This window comes from Gopherus flavomarginatus, chromosome 2, assembly GCF_025201925.1.
Source record: "Gopherus flavomarginatus isolate rGopFla2 chromosome 2, rGopFla2.mat.asm, whole genome shotgun sequence".
In the NCBI taxonomy this organism is placed as follows: domain Eukaryota; kingdom Metazoa; phylum Chordata; order Testudines; family Testudinidae; genus Gopherus; species Gopherus flavomarginatus.
Window position 1 is genome coordinate 226,075,593 of NC_066618.1, and position 19,219 is coordinate 226,094,811.

The 19,219-nt window shown below is 40.2% G+C and overlaps 1 protein-coding gene across 1 annotated transcript; it reads right to left on the reverse strand.

Moving 5' to 3' along the window:
* Positions 1 to 14,825: 14,825 nt before the first annotated feature.
* SNAI2 (snail family transcriptional repressor 2) lies at positions 14,826 to 18,319 on the reverse strand. The gene is made up of 3 exons (XM_050942062.1): positions 18,065 to 18,319; positions 16,927 to 17,472; positions 14,826 to 16,011 (listed from the first exon to the last, which is right to left on the reverse strand). Exons 1-3 carry the CDS (start codon positions 18,141 to 18,143, stop codon positions 15,830 to 15,832), a joined length of 807 nt encoding a protein of 268 aa, XP_050798019.1. The 5' UTR covers positions 18,144 to 18,319; the 3' UTR covers positions 14,826 to 15,829.
* Between the last annotated feature and the right edge of the window lie 900 nt (positions 18,320 to 19,219).

Genomic DNA, 19,219 nt, shown 5'->3' on the forward strand with positions numbered 1-19,219 from the left:
AAATAGAGACCTCTATGAGGAGCCCAAAGGTTGTTGAATGGCATATCTTCAGGGAAAATCACATAATTTCGTATGATGATGGTCTACCACACCTCCACTGAATCCATCTTGCATCTTAGAGAAGGGAAAACTGTGGCCAGCATTTACAGAACAGCTCAGCAGGCAGCACTCACTCTTAGGGACAGATTTTAAAATGAGCTCTACAGCTGATGTGCACCCAGTGGTCTGAACTTTTTTGAAAATCTGACCATAAGTGTCACAATGGGACCTGGTGGGCCCTGAGAACTATTTAAAACCTGGCCCTTATTTAGGTACCTATAAGGTACCTGAGCTATTCTAAAAATCTGATCCCAATTGTGGATTGTGAGCATATGAACGTCTGGCCCTAAATGACCCACTGGTTTTTGGTTCTCCTGTGTATGCTTGGAATGGTATAGCCTAGAAGTCATGTCACAAATACACATCCGGTAAGTTATATTCTTTTACTGACAGGCATGCAAAATGGTAGAAAATGCATCAATCTCTACTCTGTTCTTTTTTAATTCACTTTCTCAAGAGAAATGTCATATGATCTTTGGCCTATGTATAGTACAGAAAATTTTTGGTAAACGTTGGGATGTTCTATCATAGAACAATCTTTCAGCTCAATCACAGTCAGCTGACTCTGCCAGTTCAACTATAAGTGTGCTTCAGATATCAGTCTAATTTAGGATTCTGTTCTGTATACATTGAGGTGATGGGGAGTTAACGGACAGAATCTGTGTATAGCAGTTGGAGCAAGGCACACTGAAAAATCAAGTGTAAACCAAGCTCCAGATATGGGACTGGATGACAGGGCCGAAATGCCGCCGAAGACCCAGACCGCCGCTGGGTAAGTACAAGCGCCACAGCTCCCGTGCTTTGCCCCAGGCCCCCTGAATCCTCTGGGCGGTCCTGCTGGATGAACACTGACCATGCCCAGTCTGTAGAGAGGCTGATGGTCATCCTACGGTGATGATGCTCTGCTCCTGGAACTGAGTGGCAGATAGGAGGAGTTGATCTGGGTTGTGCTGTCTTATGTGTGTACAGAAATCCACAGGCAAAGGACAAGCCCTGACAGGAGGGTTGCTCTCAAAAGACATAATCCTCCTCTGGGTGCACTGCAGAGGAAGAGGACAGCCTCTTTCTCCCTGAAAAACTCCTGTAAGAGGAGGGCAGGATTCCAGCTAAGTGCTCTCAAGAAGGGACGGGCTCACAAGTCTTCATCATCCAATAGGAGGCTTCCTCCACTAGTTTGAGAGCATGGCTACATCCTCTGATCTCCTTTCCTCATGTTGCTATCAGCTTCAGGCATGTACGGCTTCTTTGTAAATGAGCAGTAAGATATTTTACACAGCATGTTCCCTCCAGGTCCCCTAGTTTTCCTGCCACGCACTGGTTGCATGGTTCTTGGTCCTACCCCCTAAGTACTGCTCTTCAACAACCCGTGCATGGATTTTGTGTCTCAAAAGTGGGGGGCAAACTGGGGAAAAAAAGCTGGAATATTTTTCCAGTCCCTGCTCACAAGCTATGCTTTGTTCTTATGAGATGCCCAAACAAAGTGCTGCTTGTAGGATTGTGCAGATTTTCAAAATAAAATCATGCATGGTCTTCTGGACTTTGCATTTCTTGGGCTTGGTTGCCTTTCTGTGGGGTTTCTGGACTGCTCTGCTGGGCGTCTTGGGTAAGGCTTCCTGTCAGACACTCTGTTGATATCTGCTAGGCTCCTTGGGCTTGACAGCTTCTTGACTAAGGGCAGAAAAAAAGATGGTACATCTCTAAACTAGCAGTTGAAGACACAAAAATGGAACATCTCTCACAGTAGATTGTCTTCGTTCTCCCATGCTTTGATCAGCCATGGAATTGTTAACTGTGCTCACATTTATCATCTGATGACTGAGTTAGCACGTTGTTTGGAGGAACAGTGGCAATTCATATCTCTCACAGCTATGGCTTCAGGCTGTCTGCAGTTGAGGGCAGACAGCACTGCAACCGTTACACTCAGAGATGTTTTTTGCAACCATAGGAACTAGAGACTTGCTTTTGTATTTTAAAATTCAAGTTAATATTCTGGAATTTGTGATAATGGCAGCTCATGTGAGGTGGTTATGTGCCTCAAATCCATAGCACTGCTCAAGGGAGTAAGGCTGGGCTACAAGTGCAGAATAAGTTTCAGTATATATAAAAGTTTCAAAAGTACTTCTTTTAAGCTGAAGATGAGAAATTTAACAAGCCAGGAATAGGCCAAATCAAAATAAGTTTTGGGGACCAGAGAAGGCATTTTACTCTGATGAGGTTTTTGTTTTGTTTTGTTTTAAATCCAACCCTATCAGAAAGTCATTTATTACCCATTGTTTGTTTTTCTAAACAGACCAGTTCAGCACCATTTGCTGGCTAATCAACAATGAAATTCTCTTCTTACAACTTGGAATTTAAGAACAGGAAAGTTGCCATTCACATCAATTACGAAGTCTACATGGGAAATCACCTGGAAGGTTTTATCTTTGGTAGAAGCAACTGGGAGAAGTTGAGACACCTGAAACTGTATAAAAATTGCAGCATATTCAGCTCAGCACTGGCCAAGATTTAGGCTCTGTACTTATGGCCATTTCCATTAAGCTGTATAAAATTAGATCAGAAAGATTAATGTTAAAAATACATTTCATTTTAATTCTTTATTTCCCCCCAATGTGTGCTGCTTTCTTCATGGGGTAACTAAAGATTGTTTTATATTCTTCCATTAAAATGACAACCACCCAGAATTAATGAGATGGGCTTTTCAGCTGAGTTTCATACAGAGAAATCTGCATCAAATCGGTCCTGATCCAACCAGTAAAGGTCACAGCAATTGTACTGAATTATTACTGCGATGTCTCAACACATGGATATTATTCATTTTTGCTAAAAACAGGCAGGAAGAAAAAAAACAAACATAAAAGCAAACATGACATTTATTATGTTTGCTTTTGCCACTCAGTGAAAGTGACTCCTGCCCGCGAGTCTTCCACCTCTCCCTCCTGGGCACACTTCACCTCCTTCACTTCACTGTCATTTAAACATTAAGAGCTGGGTTGGACCTCCAGCACCTAGGCCTGAGAGAGAGATGGTGCATAAGCAACCTCACTCCAGGAAGCACTGTGCCTCTGGTCATATGACGCAAGGAACATTTGTCAGCATAGTAATAGTGATCAGATGGTGATTTTTTAAAAAAACATTTTATACTGGTCAAAGGCCTAGTGTAGACAATTATACTGGCATAAAAGTGCTTTGGCCAATAGAGCTTATTTCACTTAGGGAACTGCCAGCATAGCTATATTGGCAAACCTTTTCTAGTATAGACTAGTCTGCTTAAGTCTAATGGCCTCCCACTGACTTGCTCAAGTTGAGTCAAAATGGGGCAGAGTCATTTGTTGCTGTCTTATATCAAGAACAAGTTGAGGATATCTCCCACACTGGCTAAGTAGAGCTAATGAGTGTGGTATAGGGCAGAGACAAAGCTTCATGTCTTCCCTGCCATTCCCTCCCCACATATGCACATCTGGACCCAAGGCCTAGATACCCTAATTTAAGACTAATTTACTGTTCAAGACATCTAACTAAAATAGGGCCAGATTCTGCCACCTTTCTTCACACTGAATATCCCCTTATTTCATGAGCAGAATGGGACTGTATGTGTAATAAGGCATTACTGAATGGAAGTAAAAGAGGCATAATCTGGCCCCAAAGGTTTAATCACAAATTTCCATTGTAACTGGGAGACAGAAGAAAAAAACCGTTGGGATGCTGTCTTATTTTGTTTGGGTAAATATACAGCCAGTATGACAAGAAAGGGTCTGGTTTTAAAAGCTTCAGAAACCCAAAGCCATGTGCAAAACATGTGTGCTTAATTTGTGCATCCAGTTACTGATTGTACACATAAACTGGGTGTTTGTTCACAAAAATGTACAGTTGTATACTCAACTAGTTCCCTATGTAGGCAAATAAGCCAATTTCCCCCCCACAGCAGTGGTAATTAGGCCAATATATCTAACCAAAACAATTTCTTGCCATTGTAGAGGCCTTGGGCACTCATGCACCATAATTCCTCTTGTATGGGTTGGGATTGGTGTGGAGGTGGCTGGGTGGCATTGGTGGCCTGTCATATACAAGAGATCAGACTAGATGAGCTGGTGGTCCCTTCTGGCCTTAAATGCTGTGACTATATGATGTAGGGTGGCCAGGTGTCTGGTTTTCCACTGGAACGCCCTGTTGAAAAGGGATCCTGGTGGCTCTGGTCTGCACCACTGACCAGGCCATAAAAAGTCTGCTCAGCAGCGCAGCAGGGCTAAAGCATGCTCTCTGCCTGCTATGGCTCTGCATGGCTCCCGGAAGCAGTGGCATGTCTCCTCTTCGGCTCCTATGAATAGGGGTATCCAGGGGGCTCCGCATGCTGCCCCCATCCCAAGTGCTGGCTCTGCAGCTCCCATTGGCCAGGAACCTGCTCCAGTCTTGATCCCCTCCTGCCCTCTGAACCTCTTGGTCCCAGCCCAAAGCACCACTCTACACTCCAAACCCCTCATACCCAGCCCCACCGCAGAATCTGCACCCCCAGCTGGAGCCCTCACCCCCCTACACACCCCAGCCCCCTGCCCCATCCCACACTCCGAACCCCCCAGCCCATAGCCCCCTCCTTCACCCCAAATCCCCCATCCCTGGTCCCACACCAGAGCCCTTACCCCCTGCACCTCAACCCCCTGAGCCAGCCCAGTGAAAATGAGCTAGTGAGTGAGGGTGGGGAGTACAAGCGACAGAGAGATGGGGGTTAGTGTGAGCAGAGGGTGGAGCCTCAGAGAAGGGGGGACATTGGAGGAGGAGTGGGGCAAGGGTGTTTGGTTTTGTGTAAGTAGAAAGTTGGCAATCCTAGTATGACATAGACACACAATTGCAAATATGTTATTTCTTCATAGGGTTCTGACATTTCAGCTCCTGAGTTCCTAACTGATCAGTGTGCAAATAAATTGAAACTATAAAACTTCCATCTTTCAGCATCTTCTTTTTTCCTGATTCAAGTTTTATTAATGCTGGTACAAGGTCTTCAACATGAGCACAAGAGTAAGGTGCAGGGTGCTTTCATGGACCTTTCAGTCCTTGTTTTACATGTCTTCTAAAATAGAAATACATAAATAAGAGAGGCATTTGTCACTGACACAAAGAAAAGAGCTTCCCTGAAGAGCAGAGACTCAGAGTTTAATATAAATACTATAATTCTCAGAAAGCTTGAGAAAAATGAATACCTTAAAAATAACTTGATAGAAATGAATAATTAAAAAAAGGAAAACAGAATGCTTGTAAGGAAGTAAAAAAAATATTCTGCAGGTGCAGAACTAACTATAGTAACTTGGAAAGTCACTATTGCATGCTCAGTTCATTAGCACAGGAACCTGCCATGCACACTGTAGCAATGCGAGAAAATGCCAGAGCTTGTTGCACTCTAGCAAGTTACAAATGAACATGACTCCCATCCAGTTTGTGCAATTAATCCAACACAAAAATGTCCAACTAACAAAATGGATCCATATAGCTCCAAATAGGGCAATGTTAGAGGAGACAAGATTCCTGTGCTTATAAAGTTCTGGCTCTATTTATCTCTTAACATTACAAACCAAAACGAATACCAAAATGTATGCTGACGTACTCTGACATAGGAACATAAGAATTGCCATACCAGATCAAAGCAGTTTTCCAATAGTCCACTATCCTGTTTCCGACAGTGGCTAGTGCCAGATGTATTAGAGGAAAGTGCAAACGCTCCTGTATCGGACAATTACAGAACAACCTGTGCACAGAGAAACTTTCACCCTAACAATGTCAAAGGCCTTTGTTGTGAAGCATAAGAGTTTATTAGCAGGATTTTCAAAAGAGCTTGGCTCTCAGTAGCTCCTACTGTGAGCTTTGTAGAGCTGGTCAGAAAATGGGAACTTTTTTTGCTAAAAGTTTTGCAGAAAAGTTACCGCTTTTAGTTGGCTGCAAATTTTCAAAACTCACCATTTTTAAATGAGCTGGTCAAAATATGGGATGATATTTAAATAAAAAATTTTGAAATTCAAAAATTTTCCAACCAGCATTAAGCATGAGCTATTTGTCATATCTGGCCTATAGTTTTAATTTTGTTTAATAGTGTCAAACATGACCGTGGATGTTTTTGTTGTTCACATGTTATCCTGGTTGTACATGCCTTATCCTTTTGAGAATAAAGAACAAGGTGTACTTGTGGCACCTTAGAGACTAACAAGTTTATTTGAGCATAAGCTTTTGTGGGCTAAAATGCTTATGCTCAAATAAATGTGTTAGTCTCTAAAATGCCGCAAGTACTCCTGTTCTTTTTGCAGATACAGACTAACACAGCTACCACTCTGAAACCTTTTGAGAATGTTTTTAGCCTGAACCATAACTTGTGATAAGGAAAGCTACAGGTTAATTGTGGGTAGTGTTTGAAAGAATTTTCTTTCACAATTTCTAAATTAGATGCTTTCCAATTTAATTGAATGCCCTCTTGTTCTTTTATCAAGGACGAGGAATTATGTGCGCCTGATTAACCTTCTCCATATTATTCATAAATTTATATATATCTATCATGCCCCTTCCTATTAATCTCCTCGCCAAACTAAGCAGCACTGACCTTCTATGTGTCTCCTCATATAGACGTCTAACATGGGAAGGTAATATTTAACTGGCTTTTAGTACTTAGGTGGAAAGTGACAGTTTAACAACAACTGTAGCCCTCTCTTTACCCACAGAATGTATATGCACAATGGAAAACCACTTAGTCTGGCTGGTGTACCTCCTCTGGGACTCACTGAAACCTCCCCTTAGAAGTGAGAGGGTAGTTCAGTTTCCATTACCGTTTAGTTATCGGCCTCCCTGCTGTGACTGCCAATGGGGGCCAAAGATTTTGGTGGTGATTTTGTGCAGTGTGCAGTGCATGTGTAGAGCTAGTCAGAAAATGATTCCTCCACTACATCCTCACACACACAAGTGAATTTCTTTGTCAGTTTTGTCTAATTTGGGCAGGAATGGGGCTTACTAAAAGAAAATTGAAACCTGAAAATGTTTTGTTTTTAGACAACTGAAAACCAAATAATCCAGTTAAAAACCAAAAAAGTTTGGATGGAAATTTTTCATCAGCTCTAGTTGTGGCCCTTGTTCAACAGGAAGTAGTCAGACCAGTTAGGAGCTGGACTGAGACTAGCAAGGTATTTCACAGAGGCCACCAAACATCCAACAGAGACCAATGACTATCTATTGATTTCAGTCAGTAACCTGGCCCGGATTCATAACAGTGACATAGATGGTGAAGATTCACTGATGAACCTTCCCACATGAAGTTGTGTGCTGTCTTCTAAAACATATTTTAATCACATTTCAAAATGTAAAAAGAAAATGTTTTTAGTTTCACATAACCCAGCTGTGGCTTTTAAAGAGAAGATTTTATATTTTTTGTACATGCCCTGCTATTAGTCATTATTTATTAGTTGTTAAGTGTTTATAATCAGCTCAGCACAGCACAAAACGCAAAAGATGACAGTTTTTGCTCCATGCGGCATCCATTTTTAAGGCCATCCACAATATTTGAACTATTTTTGGCAGTGTACCTAGTATGTGCCATTTCACTGAGATTCTTTGCAGATGTCCATCATGCACTGATCTGCTGTTCATCACTTGTATTCTGCATTCAGGAAACTTACCAAGACATAAAAGTATTTTATTTGAGGGACTCGGTGGTGCATGGAATTGATAATGAGATATGAAGCCTTTCATTTTAGGTCACTGCTTTTAATAAAGCATGAGATGGTAGAGGCTGGAAATTACCACCAACTGATGGATTTTTAGTGGCCCATATGTGACATGTTTTGTTGGTCTCAGTCCAAATTCTGGGGCTTGATTATAACAAGTGGCAGTCACAAAAAACAATTAGCAGTAAAGTTAGCATACTCAGCAGAAAGGTTAGGGACTCAATCAGCCTGCAGCCTGTTCTGAAGTGGTCCCTCCAAGTAAGGTTGCAGTGATTTTGCTTGCTCGTTAGAGTTCACAGATTGGTAAAGTGCATGCTTGATTACCTGATGAGAATGTGCACATGCCTGTTTGTACACACAGAGGTCTGTGCATTTAATTTTGCAGGGGAAGTCGACTAAAAATCTTGTTCTAAGGGTACCGAATGTTGTGGGATTTTTGTAATCATTCCACTTCCTCTGTTCCCTACCCCAATGGACTTCCAGACTGGCACATCTTTTTAAAAGGACCTTTGGTTCCAAACAGCAAAGGTCCCACTAGAGGTGGCTTTCCAAAAGCCTATGTTGTGAATGGCACTTATTCTCGTCTGTACTAATGTTCCTTTAACTGCCGCAATCATGTAAAGGGGTCTTAAAGTGACTTTACACTAGAGTAGTGTAAAGTGGCCTGAGCATAAATGAAAGGTACACCGAGTATCTTTTCCCTAAACAAAAGAGAGGGGAGGAGTGTCCTTTTTAGGACACTTGCCAGGCAGATTAAGGGCCTTATCCAGCCCTTCTTGATAAGTGTTTGTCTATGCAGTTAGGTAACATGCTTTATGGGGTATGATTTCTAAAGTTCACTAACATGTTTCAGATTAATTGGCCTGAGTATTCCTGCTGGTGGGCACTAAAGGCTCTCTAGTGCACTTTAATATTGTCATAAACAGATAAGTAAGAGTTAATAGAACAAAAATGCTTCATATCTCTTTTGCCTGGAAAGAGTTAACAAGAACAGTGAGCCTGGCTGTAACCTGACCAGAGGACCAATCAGGGGACAGGATACTTTCAAATCTTGAGGGAGGAAAGTTTGTATGTGTGCTGTTAGATTTTGGTTGTTCACTCTGGGGGCTCAGAGGGACCAGACGTGCAACCAGGTTTCTCTCCAATCTCTCTGATACAGGCTCTTATAAGTTCAGAAGAGTGAGTACTAGGTAGATAAAGCGAGTTAGGCTTATGTTTGTTTTCTTTATTTGCAAATGTGTATTTGGCTGGAAGGAGTTCAAATGTGTATTTGGCTGGGAGGAGTTCAAATTTATATTTTGCTGAAAGGATTTTAATTTGTACTTGAATACTTAGGCTGAGAGGGTATTCCCAGTGTCTATAGCTGAAAGACCCTGTAACATATTCCATCTTAAATTTACAAAGATAATTTTTACCTTTGTTCTTTCTTTAATTAAAAGTTTTTCTTGTTTAAGAACCTGATTGTTTTGTTTTATTCTGGTGTGAGACCCCAGGGGACGGGGTCTGGATTCACCAGGGAATTGGTGGGGAGAAAGGAGGGAAGGGGGAGAAAGAGGCTAATTTCTCTCTGTGTTAGGATTACTGTCTTTCTCAGGGAGAGTCTGGGAGGGGCAGAAAAAAGGAGGGGGGAAGGTGCATTTTCCTCTCTGTTTAAGATTCAAGGAGTTTGAATCACGGTGATCTTCCAGGGTAACCCAGGGAGGGGAAGCCTGGAAGAGGCAATGGTGAGGGAAAGGGTTTACTTTCCTTGTGTTAAGATCCAGAGGGTCTGGGTCTTGGGGGTCCCCTGGCAAGGTTTTTTGGGGGGACCAGAGTGTACCAGGCACTGGAATTCCTGGTTGGTGGCAGCGCTACAGGTTCTAAGCTGGTAATTAAGCTTAGAGGAATTCATGCTGGTACCCCATCTTTTGGACGCTAAGGTTCAGAGTGGGGAATTATACCATGACAAATATAGTACTGTTTCAAACAGCATTTACATTACAGGGCACCAGTTAATGCACAACACATTAGTGTGCTTTAGAAATCACATTTCAATCGAGTACAATACCCCACCATGTAGACAAACCTGTGGTCTCTACACAGAGAAGACACTTGATGATGTCTATAGGGTAAAAGGGAATGGAGACAAGAGAAAGGAAGAGTGGATCCAGTATACAGATACCGGAGCATACAAACGAAACAGCATGAAGTAAGAGGCCAAAGTTTGCATTTTCCAGTGCTTTTTGTCTTTCTGAGAGCTGAGGAAAGAGAAAAAGGGAAAGCCACAAAAAAAGCACTTGTATGTGTTTTTGTGTCCAAAAAGCTGAGAGGAAGAGGAGGAAGCCACAAGACAGTATCAGTCTGGGTAATGTTCCTGGAGCACTGGCGAGACAGAAAGAAAAGAGATGCTTGAACCACCAAACAAAAAACAAACAAAATCAAAGATTTTCTGGCCAGATTGTGACTGACCTTGTATGGGTGTTCAGAGAGGGAGTCGGGGTGGGAAAGAGAGGATAGTGCAAAGACCGGTCCTTGCACTTAAGGGGAAAAAATTGCAGGCTATTTGTACTGTGCATATTGTCCCAAAGAGGGCAGGAAGAAGGCAGGCTTTTTTCCCTCCACGCTGGCAGAGCAAGCCAGGTGCACCTGGAAGAGGATGCAGCCTTTGCATTTATGTTACACACTGGGAACCTGGAGGGATTTTGTTTGCCTCAGATACAGTTATCTCTGTGCTTCCCTTCTGGGCAGCATGACTCTCCCCCACCTCATACAGGCACAATCTAACCCTTTTCACTTATAAAGATTCCTGTTGGCAATGAGAGGGGAACAAGCGAATAGCATATACCCTAAATAATGCTGAGGAGGCAGATGGGGCATTAACTTTACTAAGAAGAAGGGACTGAGAATACAAGCATCCTTCATTTATACTAGTCATGCTCTTCTGTTATAGGATGGGCAATTCTCTGTCCTTTCTCTTCATATTACTTCATGATAGTTTCCAGAACCTTGACATAGCCCATCGGTGATGTATGACATCAAGTCATTCACTTTATCTGCCTTTATTTCTTGCATTTAAAAATACATATACAAGTTGAAATGTTTCTCCTCTTCCACCTTCGAGGTTCCTGTCACATAGGATTGTAATTCATAGATTTAGTTACAAATTGCATTTTAAAAATGATATTAAGATTTTAAATCATAGGACAATAAATAAATACAAACAAACAATTTTCAAAGGGATACAATTTTTAATTCCTTCTAAGAATAGAAATATATTTCAATATGAAATACTGATTGGCCTTGTGTTTAAGGCCTCTGTAAGCACACATCCTCACCTCAAGGGCACACCCCTCATGCCTGGACACGGAACCCACTAGTGGGCTCTGTCTCAGATCTGTTTCTTCTCCAGACTCCCCCTCATTGTGCTCTTGGGCTTGGCCCTCCAGCCAGGTCAAGTCAAATTTCCAATCAAAGTCCAAACAAATCTTCAAACTCACAGACCTTCCACCCCTCTCAGGCGTCACTGTAGTTCCCTTGTTGACCCTACTCCAGGGCTTCCCCCTCAGGAGCCTAATTTGCTCTGGTTGTGTTCTTCCTCTGTTGTTACCTATGTGGTTATACTCTGTCACAGGCCTTCTCTCCACCAGAGAGACCTGTCTCTTCAGCAGTCCTTCCCCAACTTAGCTCCCTCAGTCTACTTACAAGGCCTAGCTCTGCTTCCTCTAGCCATGAGGCAAATAGTTATTCACACCCCAAACACAGACTGTGACATATTGGGGTCTTTTTCTTGCCTGGCAGGTGATGGGGGTCAGCTCCATCACAGCCTGGGACTCAAGAGATTGGCATTCAATTTTCAACTCCTCCATCATATGTTTTTATCCGTTAGGGGGTAAGGTCTTCGGAGTTAGCTGCTGTTTCTTTATTATGTGATTGTATAGTTCCTAATGTAATTGGGCCTTGATCTTGGCTGAGACTACCAAGCACTATCATAACATAAATAACAGTGAAATAAGAATAACTAAACACAAAGACTTCCTGGTGATTTATTCTGAGAGGTATGCCTCATCACTGCTTTAAACAACTTACTGCACGCTACAGAGACTCCAGTGAGTTGCCTTTCTAAACATTGGATTGGCTGAGAGACAGGACAGTTCTAGTGTGTTTGTGTTTGTTGTCGTCTTCTTCTTCTTCATCATCATCATCATCTGTGAAGCACATGTTACTCCCTAAAGTGTTTGGGTTGAAAACAAATAAATAAATCCCTGTCACAAGTCTACTGGTATTTAACTAGTCGCTGGTGAATGGCAAGAGCAAAAGTATATGCAGCATGTAAGGATCACAACATGTCTCTTTTATAGCTGAAGGTCCAAATAAGACCTCTCAGTATCCTTAGCCTCCAGGTAGGTTTGATAAGGGTCTATTTATATTTGAGAAAGAGAAATCATAACACTTGGGAAGCCTGAAGATATTTAGATGGTTGCAAATACTGGCCTCTGTCATGCAGGCTGCTTTATACTAGTGGCTGGCTTACTGGTAGCCCCAACTCTTTCAAGAAACCAGGACATTCAACTCCGGGCTTCTCAAAAGTGGAAAGCATTTGACAAAACAAGGAGTTCAGAAAGGAGTAACAACAACTATTAGGGGGCTGGAACAATTATCTTTCACAGAAATATTAAAAAAGCTAATTATGCATACTAGGGACTGGAGATGTCTAGCAGGAGCTATGATAATAGTCAGAAAGTATTGATGGGTAAAAGCACCAAGCACAGAGCCAAATTCTTCTGCCAACTCCCAGTAAGTCACTGGGAGTTGTATGCATGCATCTCAGAATAGAATTAGGTTCATGGAGTTGAATTATTTGGGCTGGAATAAGGAGCATAACTAGGAGTAATACAATTAAATCAAGAAAGGAATATTTTAAGCTAAATATTGTGCGAAATGTCCTGACAGTGAGAGTAGCATAATCTATTATGAAAGTAGTGTCACTCCATTACTTGGAATACTTAAAACTAGACTGGCTAAAGCACTAGCAATGCACTATTGGAACTATATTTTTGGAAGGAGGAATTAAAGGATGCAACAAGGCTTTTCCATCTCTCTGTTCTATGATTATGTGCATGTCGGGCAGATAATCTTAACTTACAAGTATCATGTGGTTACTCTGTTGATCTTCCAGATCAGTCCAGTAGCTCTTGTGTACAGTTTAGCAAACTGTGTTTTAATGATGCTAAGGTCTGATCATGTTCCCATTGAAGACAATGGCAACATTTTTATTGAATTCAGTCGAAAAGGAGCTGGTCTTTAGCCTATTTAGTTTTACTGGTGGCCTAAAGAATTGAAAGTATAAGTGTGAATTGAAACAATGGAAAGTTCTTTTCTAAAGTCAGGTGCATGGAAGTTTACAAGAGCAAAACCAAAATGTTTGCAGTGAAAATAGGAACTAAAGCTACATAGAACACTTGTTTACTGTCAAAGCTTTACTTTCACACAGATAAACTTCACTCTGAAAAGGCAAATTGGCATGATCAAATTGCTTTCAGAGACTTAAGAACTTCAAAGTGAATAACATGTAAGTGTAGATCAATAGAGTAACCACATGATACTTTTCAAGGGTTTTTGATGCCTTCACAGGCTCATTTCAAAATGCTACCTCACAAATTCTCACTGATCCTCATTGCACTTAATTTTTAAATTTGCATACCTTGCTGCTTATCTTTCCTATGCTATCTAGCTACTTCCTGCAAAAATAATTTGACCTAATGAAAAAAGATCATAATGTTATTTTACAGCTGTTTGCTGTATATGAAAATCTTCATCTGAGTTAGGGTTACTGAAATGCAGTACTTCCTGTGGACAGAATTACAGATCTTTTACTGTGCAGATATGCACAAAGAAAATTCAAATGTAATATTCCAAATGCCCTATTAAAGTGCTCTATTGTAGGAACTAAAGCTGTAGCTATGGTAAGAAATATGACTATGTTGAAATGGCAACTTCTTATTCAAGAAATCTCTTCCTTGTGTCCACTGTAAGTCTTATCTGCTTGTTCTACTGACAATGTTATAATTTTACTACTTTTTACTCCTGTTAGCAGGGTAGAGTATGTGTTACACCCTTGTAAATTAGATCCCAGTTTGTATTTATCTGAATCATAGCTGTGCATTTTATAAAATATCCAGTGTTATTTTGCATCAGTTAGTGTAATGTAACAGCATTTGTTTATGTCACGCTTTGTCACACTTTTAGAGTCAAGTCCTGGAAATCTCAGTTAATCCACCTAAGAAAAAATCATTACTGTTTATGGCTAGCTGTGAATCAGTATATATAATTATTTCTTTGATTTAGTAGCTCAGGGCTTCTTTGATTCTTCATCTGTAAATATATCCTCACCAAATATTCAGTTGATAAAGTCTCTGATGTAAAGCATTATGATTACACTTTTGCTGTCTATGAATATTTCATAAAAACAATTATTTAAAAAAACCCTTTGATGCAATTTATTTTTCTGAAACCTTCTAATAAAATATACAATATATTGTGACTGGAATACTATTTTTAAAGGATATGATCTAAACTCCATGGAATTATGAAATACTCCCATCGACTTCAATTAACTTTGGATCAGGCCCAAATTTGTAAGCTCAATGTATAATGAAAAGATGGTCACAAAAGTGTGGTTATTGTAATTATCCTATGTAATGGGAGCACCTTAACTTTTAAAATGCAATAAAACAAAATGTTTCTCTTTTAATCAGGGCTCTTGGCAATACAGATATTGATTGGGTTAAAGAGAGTTTAATGGTGTTTTAAAGTAGAGTCCTTAAATGCTTTGTAAAAAAAACATCCCCCAAAGGATCATTTTTCTTATTCATACTCAACAATCATGAACTAACAATTCATATTTGAAAATCAGTTTCCATCTTCATGTTTTTAATGAAAAAACACTATCTTTGTATGTTTCATACTCTCAATAAGTCAGATAAAGTCTTTGCACTTAGAACAAACAACAGAGATCTTACTCAAAAATGTTTATTTGTAAAAAAGTGGCTAGAAAACAACATAACAAAATTCACTTCACACTTTCTTCAAGTTACCTATAGCTGCTTCTATAGGCAACACTTCACTTTCATTCACAGCACATTCAGTCATATAAAAATAAAAATATTTACATTATGTCCACATACTTTACAAAACCATTAATAGAAAAGGCACTTGGAGGGGCACTGCTGAACATATTGCATTTCCTTTGTGCATTTCAAAAAAGGATTTTCTAAAAAAAAATCATTGTCAAACTCCCATAAACCCCCTCTTTTGCACTTATTCCCGTTAAAAAAAAAGATTAAAGTTTAGAGGAATTATTCCATATTAAAAGATGGGTCAAGCATGCACCAGGAATGTTTGAAGCTACAGTCTTCTTTAAAGGCACAAACTTTTAAAACATGGCAGATAATTTTTCATACATTCTCTTATGTGTGTTTTCCTCCTCTTTGAACTATTCAGTTTTTAAAGCATTTCAGATCATCAATAGAGGCCTTAGTTTTTAATTAAAAAAAACAACAACTAGTAATATTAGACATTTACTAAAGTAAACTTAAAATACTTTATAAGGCACCTGAGATAAATGTTGTCTGGCAAATTCTCTTGGTGTAGGATTTTTATTATTATTTCCTCTTTAAATACTGTTCCTTTGGTTGAAATGGTTTGGCAGGGATGAACTGTTAATCTTTGAAACTTTTCTTAGTAAGAAAAGTCTATGCACATTTGGCTTCATCGCTGAAGAAGGCTGATCATGTTTCTTCCTTATGATCTATTTGAAATGTCATGCATGGTTCTTTCCCCCTCACATTTCAGAATTCACACTTAAGTAATTTAGCAGAAATACTTAAGCTAATTTGTACTGACATTATAAGTTCTTCCACTTTTTTTGGGTGGGGTGGGGTGGGGTGGGGTGAGGGGATGAGGTTAGGAAGCAGAAGAGAAAATGCCTTTGGGTTTCCACTTATCACTTGCAACAGGAGTGGAGAAATGCATTGGGTCCAGGTCAACATTGACTGCATGACTCAGTGTGCTACACAGCAGCCAGATTCCTCATGTTTGTGCAGAAGAGACATTCTGGAGAAAGTTTTGGAGCAATTTTTGCACTGATATTTCTTCACATCTGAATGGGTCTGCAGATGAGCCCTCAGGTTCGATCTGTCTGCAAATGCTCTGTTGCAATGAGGGCATGAAAAAGGCTTCTCTCCTAAAAATATTAAAAAAAAAAAAAGAGTTAAGCATTTAAAACACTAAGTACCCCTGGGGACAGGTACAAAAATGATTGGTTTAAATAATTGAAGTCTGAAATAAAAGGGTGAGCAGGCTGCAGATATTACAGTTATTGCTCACAGCACTGCTGACTGTGCTGAGACATTTCAGACTTGTCAGAGAATACTGCTTGGTGTGATCTTGAAAGACGAGCTGCTGACGCTTTCTCTCTCAACAGGTGCAGCCAGCGCCTGTAGGTTGGGCTCCTCCCAACATTTCCAAATGTTCCTTCTGTTCATTTTGGTTGTCCTGTGTTATGTCTAGAGTGGCATAAATTACTTAAGATAGGGGTTACAACTAGAGATGTAGCAAACAGCTGTTCTGACACAACACTATGCCCAATGTTACACCAAAATCATCGTCTTAGGAAACAAACTTTGGGAAGGATTTGTTTCTGTTAGCAACATTTGTATTCCTTGATTGCTTCACCAAGCAGACACTTGTATAACTTTTAGGGTGTGGAGCTTTCTTACTGATCCTTGGGTAAAACTGAGCCTTGTATATGTATATTTATACACATAACATTTCCCAAAGCCTAAATGTGAGCCTGAAGTCACTAAGGCCAAATCATCAGCTGGTCTAAATTGGCAAAAAATGACATTGACTGCAGTGGAGCTATGCTGATTTACACCAGCAGAGGACCTGATCCACGAATGTGAGATATTGTTACAACAAAGTGTGAATTTTGTACTTTAATGATGCTTTAAAAATAACTAGGAAATAACTGTCCAGGTAAATATCAATAACATGTTAGGGACCCTAGCAGTTGTCTAAGACAAAACACGAAAGTTAATACAAGTTGCATCCTGGTGGGATAAAATTCACACACTGCATTTCTAGTAGATTTTCTTACCCGTGTGAGTTCTGATGTGTCCTTGAAGTAACCAGGGTCTAGAGAAAGCCTTGCCACAGATCTTGCAGACACAAGGTAGTGTGTGGGTTCTGATGTGCATCTTAAGGGCTCCCAGGCTTACATACTCCTTGTCACAGTACTTGCAGCTGAACGATTTCCTAGACTGGGCATCACAGTGCAGTTGCTTATGTTTGGCCAGCCCAGAGAAAGTTGAATAGGTCTTGTTGCATAAACTGCACTGAAACTTTTCAGCTTCAATTGCATGGGGATCTGAAAGCTTTGACTGGATTCGCTCTTCTTCATCGCTAATGGGACTTTCTGAGCCACTGTGATCCTTGGACGAGGTGTCAGAGGGTGGAGGTGGACTGACTCTTCCCAAGGATGAGGGGTATCCAGAAAGAGGAGAGAGGTCATTGGGTAACGGGGACGGTAGCAGCCCAGTTGTAGTCCACACAGTAATTGGATTGTAAGCTACTGAGCTCAGGATCTCTGGCTGTGGTATGATAGGCATTGGATAGCTCTCATACAGGTATGGGGAAATGATCACTGGAGAAAAAGAAAGAAGAAAGTATTAGGAAAAGTGGAAAATTACTTGAAGGGCAGTAAAATGAATGCCTATAGGTTCAATAAGTGCAGAAGTCAAACACCATGAACATGATCCAATTATATGTAAAGAGGATTAAATGAGTAAAAACTCTACACATACATACTGATGCACACATACATACATACACACAGTGCACTTAAACAAGCACAATATGGTTTGCAGATCTATTCAAAGAAACATGCTGTTTCTAAATTCATGCAGTCTAACACATTCAGCAGCCAAACTTTCAAATTGATTTGTATAGAAGTTAGAAATTCCATTAATAACATGCACAGAACAGGAAAAATGTAAACACACATAAAATAATAGGGTTCAATTCAATGAGCAAACTTTTTAAAGTTGGCAGTGTTTGATTCTGACTGGCACTTACATGTTTCTCAAAAATCAATCATTTTAAGAAGCTAGAAAATGCTAGGAACAAACCAAATCTTGCCCTGAAATATGAAAACTAAAAGGTAAACCCCTTCACTGCCAAGGAATAAAAACAATGTCAGCTTTCATTCACAGTGACATACGTTTTAATCTTATTACCTGTATGAGTGTCCAGTTTACTGTAATTTGGCTTCTTGGATGAATTGAAATGCTTCTTGACCAGGAAAGATCGTGGCATTTTGAATGCAGAATTTCTCCTTCTTCCAGAATCTCCTTTCAGTTTAAAATAACGGTCCCCAGATTGTGTGCAGCACACAGAATCACTGCTAGCACATTGGTCCCTATAGTATTGTCTACTCAGCTCAATCCATGCAGTAAAATTGTGTAGTGGCAGTGCAGAGAGGCTCCTTGAAAAGTGCTGTAAATATCCACTAGTCAGGTGCAGGAGGGGAGGGCCAAGGTTTTCTTTTCATCCAATCACTTCTGAATTTGCTCAAGCACTTTTACAAACTCAGCCTGTTTTGCTGGGAGGGTTTTCTTTCTCTTTGCAAGAAGGATCCAATCCCTGCTACAAGTTAAGGATTTGGTTCAGGTTTCAGCTCCTCCCATTGGGACAGCTGTGAACAGAGGAAGAATCTGTTGTCAGAGTGAATTATTCTGGTGCAAAGTGGGTGCATATTGTTCTTTAGAATTTCTGCCTACAAAAATGTGTTAGTCAGAGTACTTTAAATAGGTGGTAATTTCACTGATTTAGCTGCATTCTTCCTCTTTTTTTCTCTAACAGGGAGCTGGATAAGTCATATGAACTAAAATGTCTCTTTAAAACAAGTCTGGCTTCCAGATGTTTGATAAAAGAAATACAATGGAACAAACTGTTCATTAAGGGCAGAAGGGGGAAATATTACAAGATAACAACTCAGCCTGCAGTGCCGATGAGAGACTTTGGTTAGGAGGTGCCCGTTATGTTTGGAAACTGCACTTTGAAAAGTTTTAGTTGGGAAATTTTGTAGATTAACAAATACTTAACCCTCACCTTTTGAGAAATAGCTGATAGCAAGATACATTAGATGAGACAAAAGCAGCAGCAGCAACAAATGGAAAGGCAGTGTTTCACAGCAGGACTCTGGGTTTTGTAAAACCCGTGGACTCTGTTTCAGATTCTTACTACTAGGAATACTTTTTTAGTTTCAAAAATCTCTAAAACACAAAAACCTGCCATTTCCTGCCTTGTGGAGATTGAGTAATCATGTCACTCCTTTAACTGCTCTAGCGCAGAATGAAATATTTTCTGCCAAAGAAATATTCCTGATTAGC

Coding starts and splice junctions, on each gene's coding strand:
- SNAI2 (XM_050942062.1), bottom strand. CDS start 18,143: ATGCCACGATCTTTCCTGGTCAAGAAGCATTTCAATTCATCCAAGAAG. Junction 17,473..18,064: donor TAAACTGGACACTCATACAG/GTAATAAGATTA, acceptor CTTTTTCTCCAG/TGATCATTTCCCCATACCTG. Junction 16,012..16,926: donor ACACATCAGAACTCACACGG/GTAAGAAAATCT, acceptor TAATATTTTTAG/GAGAGAAGCCTTTTTCATGC.